Below are 16,960 nucleotides of genomic sequence, written 5' to 3'. Positions count from 1 at the left end.
TATTACTGTGGTGCCTGAAGGTACCTTACCAGCAGGAGAATTTTAAAGAGATGACCACATGTGTACAGTGTAGAATTAGAATTTAAGGGAGCCTTGTAGGCTCTCCTGTCTACCACTGTTTGACACAGGAAGCCTATAGTTGGAGCATCCCCTACAGATGTCTGTCTAGCCACTGCTCAAGTAAAAATGGCTTACTATAAGCACAATAGTTACATAGTTTAAAATATACAGAATGCACAGTAATTTTTCATCAGAGCTGCTTTGTTTATAATGATTCCTGACTGCATGAAACCAGTAAATCTCCAGGAATCATTAATACAGACAAATGTGTATTCCCCTGAATGCAGGAGCTGTGCAATGCTTCACATCCCTTCTTTATTAAAGCCTGAACATAATTTGGATTGCCTGTGAATGTTATTTGCTGAAGTTGGTTATTTTTGAATCATTTGTTTCAAAAAGGATCAGAACTATCAAACTGATAATGGGATTGCATTGAAAGAAACAGCTTGTTTTCTCAGGGAGACATACTTTCCAAATGCAGGCTGATATATATTGCTATTGATTATGACTCAGTAGCTGATTGCAGTCTCCAGTGAACTTTAAGCATTCCACTAGATGCACTATTATTGAAAATTACTTCAAAATATTTATATGAACTTTAGGGCAAAATGGGCAAGAAGATTGATTTCCTTATGTCAAATACATGTTTTAATTTGGATACAACTCTATTAATTTCTAACCTGGCAGCCCAAACCTTGGGTTGCTGTGCAGGGATTGCTAGGTCTGTGTAATGCCATAACCACTGAAGCTGAGGAACTGGCCCAGCACCTTTGCAATTATATCAGCCACCATCTCTGACTGAGGTAACAGTGCTATACAAAGTTGTTAGTGGCAAAGGAATAGGTAGAGAAGTGGGGAATGGGGGGCAGCAGATGACTGTTTGTCCTCTTCAACTCTTTGGGTTAAAAAGGAATTGGGTCTTGTGGTACAATCCAACAAAATGTGTATTTGTTGTATTTTGTATACCGCAGTAAACTGTTATAATAGGATTGGCCTTTAGCATTATATCAGGACCAATATTCCTGACTTCAGCTAAATCTGTGCAACCACCCTGCGTATCCTTGTTTCTATGCAGATTTATAAGACTGTAATGTGTTATTTGCTTACTTCAGTAGAAACTATTGAATTTAGTTTTAAGCACTGGTATTTAAATTTTTATTGTTTGCATCAAAATATGGGACTTGCTCATATAATATTTCTCTGTACATGCACCACTAGTCCAAGCTGTCTCCAGGCACACATTCACTTGGGCAAACATAAAATGTCAGCACCTTATTTCCATGGTCACAGGAGCCAGGAAACGTGCTACTACAGTTTCAGAAATGTATACAGTTCATTTGTGCACAGGGATAGATCCACATTCATCTTGCTTTGCAGCTTTCTTTAATGTATTAAAAACCCCTGATAATAATATTCTTGCTGAATTACAGGCTGTCTCTCATGTTATCAGGGGATACATGTTTTTGTCCTGTCAAAAACATTGCAATACAAATTTTGAGCAGAGTTTACACTATCACTGAAAGTGAAATTTCAGTACAAATTTGAATGTACCTACGGTACCTGAGAGAACCATCTGAATAATTCTGAAGGAAGAAAAAAACAGTGGAAGAGTTAGGATTTCTCACAGGAAGTTCATATATCCTTTGTACTAAAGCTAAAAAGCTGAATATATGTTGAACTCCTAGAGTTTCTTGCTATACAACCCACTATATTCTTATTTCTAATTGGGGGTATGAACCACATGCCAAAGAACAAATAAGGCAGGTATTTAGAAACATCTACTTTCAAAACAATGACAATGACTGCATCCATTACAGTAACTTTGTTTGAGTCAAGTGTTGGAATAAGTTGGTGGCAGCCTTACCCTTAACATAATTTAATCAAACATGATTGATTCAAATTAGTAATTGTCCTCCACAATACATCCTCCAGGTGATAACCCAGGCCAGTGGGAGTATTTCTCATCATACTATTCATACTCAGCCAGTGGGGAAGCAGTTTGACAGAGTGGATGACTTTTTCATTCCATCTACAACCCTCCTCATCACTCACATAAGGTAAGTGACACACAAACTAGTAAGAGTTCTAGAGCCAAGGGTTTGTACTTACTTATCTATTGGATATTTTTTAATGTTGTTGTTGTTATTCTCCAGTATCACATTCATTCTTTCCCTAGGTATTAGGATAGGTTTTCCTGTACTGTCGTACCTTGGAAGTCGAACAGAATCTGTTCCGGAACTTCCAAAACGTTCGGAAACCAAAGGTCAGCTTCCGATTGGCTGCAGGAAGCTCCTGCAGCCAATCAGAAGCCATGGAAGCCCCATCAGTTCAGCTTCCAAAAATAGTTCTCAAACTGGAACAGTCACCAAAACAGGTTTGCAGCATTTGGGAGCCAAAATGTTTGAGAACTAAGCTGTTTGAAAACCAAGGTGCAACTGTAGTCCTATATTCAAATACTCTGCCCTCTCAGTCTTCTGATCTTAAGAGCTCCACCTTTCTGCCACAGTCCACTCCCATCCTATCCTTAGATCTTGTGGTCAAAGGCAGAATTGTCTCCCTAAGCAATTTTTTACTTGGGTGCTGTAGTGTAACTTGAAAGCATTTTTTTTTGGTGCAGCTAAAAATAAGGAGCATAGTGACAATGAAAACTGCAACATGGGGGGGGGGGAGTTTGATGGGAATCAATCCAACTTACAATAATGTGTGTGTGTGTGTGTGTGTGTGTGTGTGTGTGTATCTCAACATATGCCAAATATATTTATGTTGCACTAGTCGACAGCAGAAGGAACAGGAAATGATCAAAGGGAACATTAACCATGAAAAACAAAAAGGGGCAAGCTTCCAAACACAAGTTTTCTTAGAAAACAAAACTTTTCTTAAAGTTAGAAACAGGATTAGCCAGAAAAAGCAGTAAGCACCCTCTCTCCAAACTAGGAATCCATAGTTCCAAAGGAAACAGAGAATGGCAGAGAGTTAGCAGCATAGGACTTGTCGTCAAGTCTCTAGTTCTCTGCAGACCTGGTTGAACACCAGCCCTAGAGGATACTTCTATGTGCTCTGGTGTTACTGCTGTTAAGAACACACAGCAGTGAAGGTACTTCAGTCCCTCACTCTTGGGCTATGCAATGCAACTGAAAAAGACCTCAATGATCATACCTCCTTCTTTGCCTCACCTAGAGAGTTTTAGTCCTTGTGTTTATTCCTTCCAATGATTCTTCTGAAGGTTAGTTCAAATACATGAGCTCAATTTTCATTCCTGTCAGGCATGTCAGCTTTTGACCTCAGCATCAGCTTTACACAAAAATGTTCACTCCCAATGAACTTATTTGAACATTATAAAGAATTTTGGTTTCAGAGCAATTTTTTAACTAGCCTTTGATGGCATATTAAAATAAACCAGAAATTAAATTATAAGCCTGTACAGACCTGTTTCTCCCTTCCCCCTCCACCTCTAGAGAAAGATATTTTAATTTGTCCACTAAGGAGTTCAACGTTCACTAATTAATTGTGCCTTGGTTTAAAAACCTGGAGGGTTGGTTTAAATAAAAAATGAAAAAAATCTAAGTATTGTGTCAGAAAAGGGTTTAAAAGCTGTAATCTCATTGAACTTGATGGGACCTACTTCTGAGTAGACACATGGAATTTAAAGGTAGCTGTCTTTGGTGAAAATGCTCAACAGCAGTGCCAGCACAGAAGGGACATTAGGAAGCAAACATAAGATTGCAGCCTAGGGATGGAGAAGGAATCTGTTTTAACAGAATTTATGCCTGGCCTTGACAACTCAGACATGTGTTTTCAGGGCCCAACTTACTCCTGTGATGGTGGTAATCTATTTTAACTGTTTCTAATTTTGAATTTTGAATCATTATAGCCCACCCTGGGATGCATTGGTGAAGTCTGAGTAGTAGTAGTAGTAATGGAATTTAGAGTTTGTGACCTGTTCAAGTTTTCCCCATATCAGACTGCCTCTTGAATTGAGTACTTGCTTCCATCCAAGCCACTCATGCAAATACATATTGAGTTGACCAGACAACAGAGTGACTCCGGACAGATTGGGCTGCTCCCTGAAGTGACAGATACAGCTATCAGTCTTCTGGTGGTGCACAGAATCCAACACTAGTGAGTGAGGTAGTAGATGAAATTAAAGACAAAGCGTGTTCTCCTTCATGGACAGCACGTGTTGCGGTGGGGGCCTCCAGGACACTCCAAAGTTGAAGGGCTGGCTAATTGATCGTTGGCCACTGATGCGATTGGGGCTTCCCTTGTTGTTGGGAAGAAGTTAATGTTGCCATTTATTGATTGACAGCCAGAAGTACTAAAACTCCTTGCACGAGGCTAGGGCTTCCTCTTTTCGCCTGTGCATTGGATTGCCCGTCCCTCCCTCCCTAGAATTAGGGTTGTTCGCTTTGACCTTGCTATGCCTGTCATGGGGTCGTCTGCTTTGGAGCGGGGGCCTGGTAGGAATTTTGTCCATCTGGCTGATTGGCTGGGGCCATTTGGTTTTTGCCTACTGCGTAGCAAATCGTCACAACTTGTAAGGTTCGCGGTTAGGCATTGGTTTATGGTTTGGTTGGTTGAGGGGCATGGATTGGCTGTGCCTGCCCCTCTAATGCTGCTGCTGCAAGGGATTCCGTTAAAGGAATTGGGAGCTAACTATTGCTTGTCCACTCTGTCAAGGGGGCTCAGGCCATAGCAATGAGCTCCTGGTTGCATTTGAGGTGAGGGCAGGTTCCCTGCTCCGCGTAACCCCCAAGTGTATTCCCCATTCTGACTTTCGCATCGTGCGGAATGTCAGTCTGTCCCCCATGGTGGGGGCAGATAGTCGCAACCAATGCCTACGCAACCATTCACAAATTTGTATTTTAATAAAGTTGTGGCCAAAATTATGCCAAAAATCTTAAACAAAAATTTCTGTGTGATGTGTGAGTTATTTGGGGAGGACCTGGGGACCTCGACACGCAACAAATAAAATGAAAAATCGGCGTAGAGTTTCCCAAACTTTCTCTCAATATTGAAGCATCGCTTAACTTCAACCTGCATTTTATCTTGGTGGCAGTAATACATTTAATTCGGCAAAGCTTTGTCAAAAGTAGCAACAATAGGGCCCTTAATTGTCCCCACAGGTGTCTCTAGACAGGCATTAAATTTCTGTGAGGAATGAGAGAGAGAATATCAAAAGAGAGATATTTAGAAGTCTGTGGAGCAGAAGGGCTGATTATTTTAGCTCCACAGTTCATAAAATTAAGAAAAGTAAGATAATTGGAATAAATTAAAGGCTCTAATTATAATATTATACAATGTTTCAAAGCAATGTTAAATGAAATAATTGTAAAATATTCATTCCCAGTCTTTGGCTGCTTTAATCTTTCTAGCAGGTGTTATGAACATCACACGGTACCTGCCTTCACATGTGCAAGAATGAACAATCAACCTACTGGTGTGTTAGCCCGAAATTTAAATAGAATTAATTATTCTGTCTTTGAAATAGCTCTCTTTGTCTGAAGTGCTAATAGACATAGGAGCAATATTCAATCAGAAGCTATTCTGATTTTAATTCCTTCAAACATTTTTGAAGTCTTTAAATGTGGCAAATAAAGGAGCGCTGGAAAATATAGACAGGTGCAATATATTGAATTGGATCATTGGCTCATCTGCCTCAGTATGTTCCTCACTGATGGGCAGTGCTTCTTCAGGGTTTCAGACAAGGGGGCCTTCCCAGCCCTGCACAGAGATGCTGGAGATTGAGCCAGCAGCTTTCTACCTATAGACCAAATATGCTCCCACTGATACAGGGTAGGCCTTTGTGTTCCTGCACCACTCGACTTTCTTTGATCCTGAATTCTAGACTTCAGGGGATGAACAGAAAGGCCCAGAAAAAACAGGATGGACTTCTTGGGATGGTATAGCACACCCTGTTTCCTGTAACCCAGAGTCTTGGAAGCTACCACCAAGAAACACAAATTAATGGTTGGGCTATTTTGTTGTTTCTGGTTCTCGTTCAGTATTCCTACATTTCTCCTTTTGTGGATCTTATACTGGAGATATAATTTAATGAGGTTAGATGGAATGCTTAGGATGCTGCTAACTCTATTATACGCTTCCTCCTCCATAGTTTTTCTTGCAGCTACCCTATCGCTGCCAGATTACAATATTTTCTGCAGATGGTTTTCTTAGACAGCAGTCTGTTGCCACAATACGTATTCCAAATCCTTGTATGTCAGACACAAGTGAGTCATACTTTGGATGACTAAGATTGCTTATATCAGAAAAGCTGTGTTTTCCACATTTTTATTATTATTTCAGAAGCTGGGTAGTTGACAATAGCATTGTCTCCGTACCCTTCCCATGTCCTCTGGCTGGCTGCTGTAGGAAAGCGAATGCTAGACTAGGTAGGTGGTTTGGTCTCAACCCAGTTTTTAATGTTTGCAAATCAATGCATTCACAGAAAATGGTTCCCAAAAATGCAGCCACAAATATGCCCCAATTCGGTTGAGCCTCATGGCATTTGTTGTGCCCCCTTGAGCAGTGAAGGGAAAGAAATACTGTATATACTCGAGTATAAGCTGACTTTTTCAGCACATTTTTTATGCTGAAAAAGTCCCCTATGGCTTATACTCGAGTGAGGCGGGTGGCGGAGGGACAAGCAGCCCGAAAGGAGCCCTTTCGGGCTGCTCCTTCCTCTCTCCTCCTTTGCCGCTGTCGGTGGCGGAGGAGGAGGAACGAGCAGCCCGAAAGCAACCCTTTGGGGCTGCTTGTTCTTCCTCCACTGCTGTTGCCACCACCAGGTTTGTGGTGTGATGAACCGGCTTATACTTGAGTCAATAAGTTTTCCCAGTTTTTTGTGCTAAAATTAGGTGCCTCGGCTTATATTCAGGTCAGCTTATACTCAAATATATACAGTAACATTGGGCTAACAATTTTCTCAGCATGCAAAAGCGAATCAGAAGCTATACTTTAAATTTTACACTATCTTCTATATTTATCACACTCCGGAAGCTGGTGGGGTATTTGCTGATGCAGAGAGACAGCCTAGTACTCTCAGGAGATACTTCTTCCCATGGGTTAGACTGCAAAAACATTTAAGGGACAGCTGCAGTAGTTCACTTTAAAACGAAAAAGAAACACAAAATTGCCACTGTCCCACTTTTCTTTGTTATTCCTTCCTTGTGACATTTATGGCAATGCAACATATGTATCAAATGATAATACTATGTGTCTGCCATTCTTGCTTTGCCTCATGGACTGGTGAGGGCAGGCAAATGCATGACAAAAGAACATCACCTCATGTGTTACATTGCAGTCAGTGTCGAGAGGTAGAAGAAACAAATCTACACAGAACAGTAGCAGTCCTGTATCTCTTACAACATATTCTCAATTGCAAGGAGGCAAACCAGGGAAGGGTGTTCAGCATTTGGTAGAAAGGTTTGCTTTTCAACTAGTGATAATCACCGCTTTACAATATCTTAGCTATGTCCTTCGAAGTCCCAGTTCTAATCTTCATTGATGGGGTAAGGCTTTGGAGATTTAGGCAAAGTCTATTCTTCGATATGTCCAGAACATGGCCAGTCTAAGTCGCGGTTGGTGTCATTACTTGTGCTTTAAAAGGTTCATTGATCATTCTTTGGTCAAGCAGAACAGACTGGCAATTCCCAAAGTTGTGAGTACCAGTGGTGGCTGAGTCTCCATGATAGGAGTAACTTAGCTGAGATGCTATCCTCCTTCTCTCTGAAAATATCTCAGTGAAGCAATTAGCTTATACTGTAATGGGAATTTTTATGCACTACCAGTGAACTATATCCCATTATTCCAAATCAATGAATTCATCACCTGACTCAGTTCTCTGTGTCTGAGAAAGTTGCATGCAGCTTTATGTCTGAATAATCATACAGCATGCTAAGATTCAAAATGCATTCAACTATGGCATATAATACCCATCAGGCAACACATTACCCATGCCATCCAGAAATCAGCAGGCATCTTGCATTTAAAACTCTTCTAATTAATCATAGATATGTCAGATACATCACAAAATGAAACTCCAGTAGCGATGCTGAAATTTAATATAGTTCATAATCATACCATCAATATATATGCTGCTGGAAGCCCTAGTTACAATTATATTACTTAACATGGATTTTAAACAAGATTTATAATAATCATAGTGCAATCCATAACAAAATTATTTCCTTAAAAACCAAGAACAATACAATACTTGTATTATTTGCTGGATTTTTGTTAAGCAAATCTATTTTCAGCTTCTACAAGAAACATGCTCTCTCCACATTTTGGTTTTAACTGATAGAACCACCGCTCATTTGCATATACATTAGCTGAAAAGTAATCAGACCCAAAGCTGTTCATAATCTTTATCAAACAAGGGGGAAAAATGCATGTGACCAAATGGGAATTTTAATCTTCTTAATCTTAAAACCATTTTAAGCTAAAACTGCTGTGCAAAATTTAACTTGACTTAGTTTGATTGGTTTCATCCACATCATTGGAAGCACAGGTTAGGATCTACTCATGTATGTGATCATGTGAGACTTACTTCTACCCTTGGAAAGAGAAAGATGCTAGCGATTTGAGCCTTGGTACTATGGCCATGGGCCTTCTTTTATCATGAGCACTAGAAATGTGAACAAGAAACAGAGGTCTTACCTATTTTTTAAACTGAATGCTTAGTGCCAAGCACATGCCTTTAAAATGTCAATATAATCCCCGTACCAGGTTCTGACAATTGATTTTTCGTAAAACCACAAGTTATTGATGGTCTCTTGTCAAAGCTTCACTAGATGGTCATTTGTAGTTTGTGAAAAAGCCTTGGTCACCTGCTGTTGTAGGTTGGGAAAGCCTCCCATAACTTTCGTACTCTGTTCAGCCTTGTGTCTGATATAAAACCCTCCCATATGGTTGTCTGTATGTCTGTGACAGAAATGGAATTACCGGTATTTGTACACTCCTTGAAGTATGTTCATACCGATAACTTTTAGAGACATCATTGTGTTCCTAATACGTCTGCAGTAATGACCACAGTTGTTCTTAAAACCAAATGCCATTGTTGTTACTCACTCATGTAAATGGTTCCGGTAGGCTAGACGTTGAAGAAACACTAGTTTGTAAGAGTTGCTAAGAGAAGGTTATAATTAGTGGGTCAAGAGTGATATCAAAAAGGAATCAACCCAGAGAAATAGGAAATGGCTTTACACCAACTTCCCTGGGGCATTAAAAAATGTTAAATGGAAGTATGAGCCACTGCAGAATTAACATTGGATTTGGCTAAGCCAATGTAAACTGAAGAGAGTCTGAATGTGGTGGGATAAAAAGAAAGCAAAGACAAAGCTCAGAAGGTTGTAGTTTGCCTTGCTGAAAACCAGCAGTAAACTAAAAAGAGAGCAGGTGTCAAAGAATACAGTGAAGATTTCTGCCTGATGTCAATAGACAGGGAGCTCCAAAGCATATGTGCTGCCACACTAACAGAACAATTCTTTATTAAGTGTGGAAGGTTTTATGAATTTATTTGAAGTCACCAACAGGCTGCACTTGCAACCAATTTAGCTTTTTCATAATGTGATTGCGTTGGGGAAAGTATATTTCAGGAAGCAAGAAACTTCCAGCTTTTGCATATTCCTGTCCCTTGGGCTCAGTGGAAGATGTTACTTTAACCCCAGATGTGCAAGCAGTTCCCTGCTGCTGCAAGGAAAACATGGGATAGGATGTGTAGACCGATGACTGCATATTCAGTTCCTGCAGATCTTTTCTTTTATATATATATAAGAAATGATGAGAAATTTCTCAGCTCTTTGAGTTTTGAGCAGATCTCTGCTGTCTTGCTGAATTCACACTGAGAAGAGAGATGTGAATTGTCTCCCTTGATTTCTTAGTTTTCACAGTGTCTCACCTCTCTGTGTCTTCAACAAATTGTCAAAAGCAAAACTATATGTTGTTTTAAATTAGTTCTCTCAACTAAAAGAAATATCCAGTTATCTTTTGCATGTGTCTGACCAAAATTCCCAGTTCTAGTTCGCCCACAACAGCTAGACTTCCCAAACCCTTTCTAATCTTCAGCACAGTATATTCTACTACTGGTTTTCAATGTCTCCTTTTCGTGTTTGACACAGTGTAGTCCAGGAGAAGTCAATACAGTGCTATTCAGATGTTGTTGGACTACCGCTCTCATCATCCTTGGCCATTGCCCTTGCTGACTAAGCTTGACTGGAGTTAGCTACCCCAGTCTAGTCCACTGCAATTTGTTGTCCAAAAGGTTTCATCAGTTTTTCAAGAGGAGTCCAATAATTTCACCTGCTCTGAATCTACTCTAGTTTAATCTATAGTGCTATGATCAACATCCCCATTTGAGCTTCCCTCTACCTTTACCTACATTCTTTCTTCTAACTTTGAATGTGACTACTGTTTAAACACAGATGTATTTCACTTCTGCTTCAGCATTACATTCAGATTGAAAACTATTTCTTTAGTACATTATGTGTAAATATCACTCACTCTTTTCTTCATGGGAGACAACTAGCAATAAGTGAAGCACAGCTTAAGTATTCGGAAACATTGAGCTTGATGAAGAGAAAAATGCTTTTGTCACATTGGGTGGATAGGACACAGTTATACCAGGTTTGCTTTCTTTTGAAGGATAGTTTTATTGGAAAGCATTCTATTAAAAAACAAGTGTTTGAAGTCTTGTTTGTCTGGTCCATTGCTCTGTAGGACATTGGTCCCAGAGCAATATAATTCCAGAACTTCTGCATATTAGGGGAATATTTTACTGGATGGTTCTGCAACATATTTGGCTAAACATGGATAAATAGTTTAGACAAAGAGGCATGACCCACAATTTGCTTCATAGTGTTAAGCTGCTAGATTACTGGCATTGTAAAACTAAACAAGTAATAGTGATTTTCCCTCAGAGAGTTGTGCTACAACTAAATATCCAGGTTTGTTAGAACTCCGTGTACAGAACCTGGCACATTACCTTTTCCATCGCCCAGCCATTATTGTATACAAACAAAGTATGTGACACAACTTGTTTCTGTGATGCTTGAATTTACCCATCCCTGACCCATGTTGACAGAAGTAACTGATAGGGGATGGCAAAACTCATAACATTCCACCAAGAAAGTGGAAACTCATCACAATTAAGCCAGTGAAATGTTGAAAAGCGCTCACAACAAATATACCTCAGTAGAGAAGCTTTGGAATTACTAGCCAGATATCAACATGGTCGTGTCTTGAGAAAAGAAGAGCAATCTAAGATGTGGCATGAGCAAAATGTGAATTTCATATTTAAAATGTAATTATAAGTAGTTACTTGAAGTTAGAAATGCAAATTCTGCCTGTGATTGTCTTTGTCTATGTAGAGGTCATATTTGTAGAGATCTAAACTTAATTAGATAAATATGCACCTTAAAGTAATCTCCACTGCCAGTTAACTTATTAATAGGCTGTGATGATCACAGACTGCCTTCTTTGATAAACTGTATTTGGCAGACATTATCATACTGTGCCAAAGCACCATGCACATTTATAGCACTATATCAATAAGAAATACAAATATTTCACCATGACATTCCAATGCTTTATTCATGAATATTCCATAAGTAACTTTGATGACTATTCCTTAAAGTAACATTTCAGCAAAATTACCTAGAGAAAGTCATGGTGGATACACAATGTACCAAAACAATGTTTTGAAGATACACCAAATGATGAAGTGTGTGTGTGTGTGTGTGTGTGTGTGTGAGAGAGAGAGAGAGAGAGAGAGAGAGAGAGAGAGCACCCTTGCAATAAAGGGCACATATTTAGCAATTTGGTCCAAATGAAACCAATTCTAGATTTCTTTCAGTATATTAGGCATTTTAGAAATCAAAATCAAAACTACATTATTGCTATTCATTTGAATCTTTGCCCAGCAGACTAAGAGACAAACTAGATGAGGCACTAAAAGATGTTGTTCTTATGACAGCTTGACTGAAATGCAGACATCGGGAACTGAAAAGATGTTAGCAATTGTAGGATGTTGGAAAGGGGATGCTTAACCCGTTCCAATCAGGGATCTTTTTCTGACAAAATGCCTCCCCCTCCCCACTGCTTTCACATTCGCAGGTGAAAAGATACTACCATTTACCCCATACAGGTGGGAAAATAGCTTGTGGGGCAATTTTGAGTAGAACAAATGTCTGACAGCACTTTCTCTTCCCAAACAGGTACCCTATCCCCACCCCAGATAAATTTCAGTAAAACAAAAATAAAAAGCCTTTAGGAGATATTACTTGGTGGTTCATTTTGTTTGTTGCTAATATACTCACAAAATCAGTTCTAGACTTGCCTTTCATCTTAGCCTAGCAGTTCTGTTGCATTCCTGAGTCACCATTAGACTTCCATTTAAACTGCTGGCACTGAATTCCCTATTCCCTGTTTACAGATTTGAAAGCAATGCTGTGCTCAAGTTCTGGCAGCCTCACTGGTCAACATCAGGTGGCTATTAGTCACCCCATGTTATTTATGAGGGGTGAGGAATGGTTTTCAGCCCTAGAGCCACATTCTGCGATAAGCAACTTTCTAGGGACATGGAATAGCAATGGGTGTGATTTTTTTCTGCACACTCACTCACATCTCTGTCCTGCATCCATGCAGGAAGCAGGCATTATCATAATTCAAGGATACTTTTCATCCAGTCAAAAGCTCTCAAGAAGGGTGCAGAACAGGACTTGAGAGGTGTGACCATGGATGTATCCCAAGAGCCAGTTAGAGAGGCTTTTAGGGCCATGTTTGGCTTCTGGACCTGAGACTTACAACTTTTATATATCATTCAATACAGGAGCCTCATTTGATTGTCCTTTACTCCGGCTCTGCACTCAGATTAGCATTTTGATAAGAATTTAGTTAAGACATTTAGCAGGCAAATGGAGACTGGACCAAGTAACTCCCCACAGCCTGTCATGTTTCACCTGCTCTAGCTCTTGTTATTACTGTTGTTCTGTAGAACAACTAATTCCCACTTTTCACTGCTTTGGATGGATGAAAGAAGGATCCGTATGCACTTGGACAAAATCGTGTTGGTGATTCTAAGCCAGGCACTGTGCGTGATATTATTGCACAGGGGAGACATGAGGGTTAGACATCTCATAAATATTAATCAGGGATTAATGAACAGTGGGAGGCCTCCGTATATCAATCTGCATGAAAGGGAAGTTTGCATTAAACATGGCACTTTTTACATATAAATCACTGGGGGAAACTAAAGGCACTCTGATGTATCACTTGTTGTTCTACTAGAGACCTACTCATAAAACAGGTTTATAGTACATAAGCCGCAAGCATAATTTTATGGCACAATTATGAGTGACTGCAGGTTTCCCCCCCTAATCTTTAAAAATTAAATGCTTATGAAAGGTACCAGATTAACGGCTCTGAAAACCCGAGGCCTTCTATTCAAACTACAGCCTGAGGATTAGACAGCCTCAGAGATACTTTCCTAAAGAATCTGGCTTAACTTCCTTTGACTGCAATAGGTCTCTGCCGCTTTAATCACTGACTGTTCTGTTTTAAGATTGTGTCCATGAAGGGGACAATTTAGATTCACCTTTGTGCAGGGGATATTTTTCTCTGAGGAAATAAGAATCAATACATATCTTACAGGTTGCTCAGATGTCAGCCCTTGGCAAGAATGTTTGCTCACTAATGACCGAGCGCAAATGCTAAAGGCCACTTTTCTGAGGGAAATTATAGGACTTGTTGCCAGCTTCTGATCTATCAACAAAGTGCAGGCATCTCCCTGTTTAATTGCTGGACTAAAATGTGAGTGTGAGTGGCTGGCAGGGCTTTTTACTGACACTTTGCTGATACCTCATTTCCCGTTTGTGTGGAATTATAGAATTGCAGCGTTCCAAGGGACCCCAAGGGCCATCTAGTCCATCCACCTGCAATGCAGGAAACTCAGCTAAAGCATCCATGACAGATGGCCATCCAGCCTCTGCTTAAAAACCTCCAAGGAAGGAGAGTCCACAACCTCCCAAGGGAAACTGTTCTACCGCCATACCTCGGGTTGAATGTGCTTCAGGTTGAGCGCTTTCCGGTTGTGCTCTGCAGCAACCTGGAAGTAACGGAGCACGTTACTTCCGGGTTTCGCTGCTCATACATGCACAGATGCTCAAAATTATGTCATGCGCATGCGCGGAAGCGGCAAAACGCAACCTGCGCAGACGTGCCATTGCGTCTTATGTTCCATTCAGGATGCGAATGGGGCTCCAAAACGGATCCCGTTTGCATCCCAAGGTACCACTGTACTGTCAAACAGTTCTTACTGTCAGAAAGATTTTCTTGATCTTTAGTTGGAAAGAGTTCACTATAAAAATAAACCCTCAACATACATGAACACAGGCTATCTAAGAAGAGATAGGCTTACCTTACGTTAAAGAAAGGCTTAATTTTAAGGGGAGCGGGTGATGATACTCACAGTTACATAGATGTAAAGAAAACCCTGGAAGTTCAACATTTTATGTTCAGTTTGATCAATTGAATTAACTTCCTGAAAAATCATAACAGATGCAGGGTAAATTCTCCTCTTCCATCAAACTTTGGCCCTGTGGCAATATTTTAAAACATTTATATGGCATAAAGAAGACATTTGGATCTGGTAGTCCTTACTCAGAAGAGATAATGAGCTCTGATGATCCATTAGTTTGAATTTCTTTGGTGTTTGGCCATACACAATCTTGTAATAAATCATTCAGGAAAAGGTCACCCATTTTCTTCCTCATTGTGTTACCACTGTCAAACGTTCTTAGGTTATGCAGCAACTATACATTCTTTATCTGGAGAAAGTGAAATTAGATAGGACTCCATTATATAGGGCATAGCACCATGATGTATGTTTCATTAGCCATCCTTTCCTTTATTTGTTAAATCACCCTTCACATTTCTAGCATGCTTTAATTTTTCTGCATTGCAGCAAACCACATTCTTTTTGAGATGGAGCAAAGAACAGTTCCTTCAGTCGGAATCATAAGCAGATATTAAAAATCAGTTTGTACTCAGTCAGTCTATTCCACCTTCTCATCCCTGCCTCACTATCAGCCTTATTTGTAGTTAATCCTATTAACCTGCTAGTTCTATTTGTCAGGCTTTCCAAATATATTAGCAAGTTACATCAGGAAAACTTGGCATTGAAGATCAAAGGGTTGGAGAGAGGGGTGACATTTAGAGAAGTGGCAAAGCATGCTGCTAAGAAAAAGCCTGAAAGTTCCACTTGTGTTGTAGTTAAGAATACTGTAATATTGTTTTTCTGCAAGGGTATAAAATATTGAAGGTGTCGTGTGTACAATACAGTATTTAATGATAACCAGAGCTACTGTGTGTGTGTGTGTGTGTGTGTTTAAGAATTTGAATACTGTTGAGTTAAAATTAGTAAACAAGTTATATCATTTTAAATCTCGGAGCGCCGTCCCTCCAGCTGTACACTAGAACAGTTCCTTATGAGAGCCGAGGTAGTCCTTTAACAGCCATCAAATATCAGCCTGTGACTGCACACTCACAGTGCTGAATACTTTGCAATGTGTCTGACCAGGAACTGGGGTATGACTATGTGGTGTCTGACCAGCCTGTGTAGTAATATCGACTAGTCCTGTTCCATTTCTGCTCAGCTTTATCATGCTTGTCTCATATTTGCGTGTCGAGGTCCCCAATCCACCCCCCAAATAACTCACAACAGACACGTAATATTTGTTTAAGATTTTTGGCATGATTTTGGCCACAACTTTATTCAAATACAAACCGTGAGTGGTTGTTTAGGCATTGGTTAAGACTATCTGTCCCCCCGCCTGGGGACAGAACTGACTTCCGGGCACCACTGAAAGACAGTGCGGGGGAAAGCACGTCGGGGAGGCATTGGAGCTGAGTCACAGACCCTCAATTTTCATCCGCCTGCTCCCCGAAGGCTTGCCGGCCCTAGTCCCATTCCAGGGATTGGACGAAAAGATGGCAAGCCCCAGGATTCCTTTAACAGAATTCCCTTTCCGCAACAACCATGGAGGGGCAGGCACAGCCTATCCTGACCCCTCCTCCACCAGATTTATAACCAATGCCTAACCACAACCTTACAAGTTGTGACGATTTGCTACGCAGTAGGCAAAAACCACCCAGCCAGCCAATTTGCCAGGTGGAAAAATTCCTACCAGGCCCCTGCTCAAAGGCAGACGACCCCATGACAGGCATAGCAAGGTCAACGCAACAACCCCTTACTCTAGGGGTACAAGACTGCATGCAGAGTATTTAAACCTTTTTACCCCTCCCACCAAAATTGCAACATAACTTTTACCCCAGCAACCCAGTGAACCAATCACTGCCCCAGGCCATCTTTAGAGACCCTGCCTGGTAACAGAGGGGTGGCTCAGCAGACTCCACCGCAACACGTGCTCTCCCTGAAGGAGAACACGCTTTTCTGAAAACCTCCACATAGTCAGTTTCCTTGGTTCTTATGCATAAAGGTACTTTGAAAACGAAACAATTTAGGCCTTAATAGTTGGGAGGTGTATTCCTAAATCGTTATGATGAGAAGGATTGGAATAATGATCTAAATAGCAATGAGCATTGAATTCATGTTCATGGGGGAGAAATGAGAATGAAATGAACTAAAATATCTGAGATGTACTGCATGCTCCTATTGAAGCTGTGTATCTCTTCTGGTTTAAGCAACAGTTAATTGATTTTAAAACTGCATATACTATATCTCGCTGGAGTTATGCACATCCAGAATAGTGTACCATTTCCTCTTAATCACATGGCAAAAAATATATTCCAATTAAACTTCATAGGTGGCTTTGATGTATGTTGTTCTACTTGGGAACTGAATTATAATTGCAGAGAAGCTATAGCCTTCACCAGCAACTTGATA

The 16,960-nt window shown here is 40.3% G+C and overlaps 1 protein-coding gene across 4 annotated transcripts in view; it reads left to right on the top strand.

Annotated features, from left to right (window-relative positions):
* The window catches only part of FSTL5 (follistatin like 5), a 313,072-nt gene that overhangs the window by 291,780 nt on the left and 4,332 nt on the right, over positions 1-16,960 (top strand). For all 4 annotated transcript variants that reach the window (XM_083457275.1, XM_083457273.1, XM_083457274.1 and 1 more), the window contains one exon: positions 1,993-2,117. In XM_083457275.1, the coding sequence (XP_083313401.1) occupies positions 1,993-2,117 (125 nt within the window). The remainder of the gene's footprint in view (positions 1-1,992; positions 2,118-16,960) is intronic.

This window comes from Podarcis tiliguerta, assembly GCF_965153285.1.
Source record: "Podarcis tiliguerta genome assembly, chromosome: 9".
Lineage (NCBI taxonomy): Eukaryota > Metazoa > Chordata > Lepidosauria > Squamata > Lacertidae > Podarcis > Podarcis tiliguerta.
The sequence above is the reverse complement of the archived record's forward strand: the minus strand, read 5'-3'. Positions and strand labels throughout refer to the sequence as shown.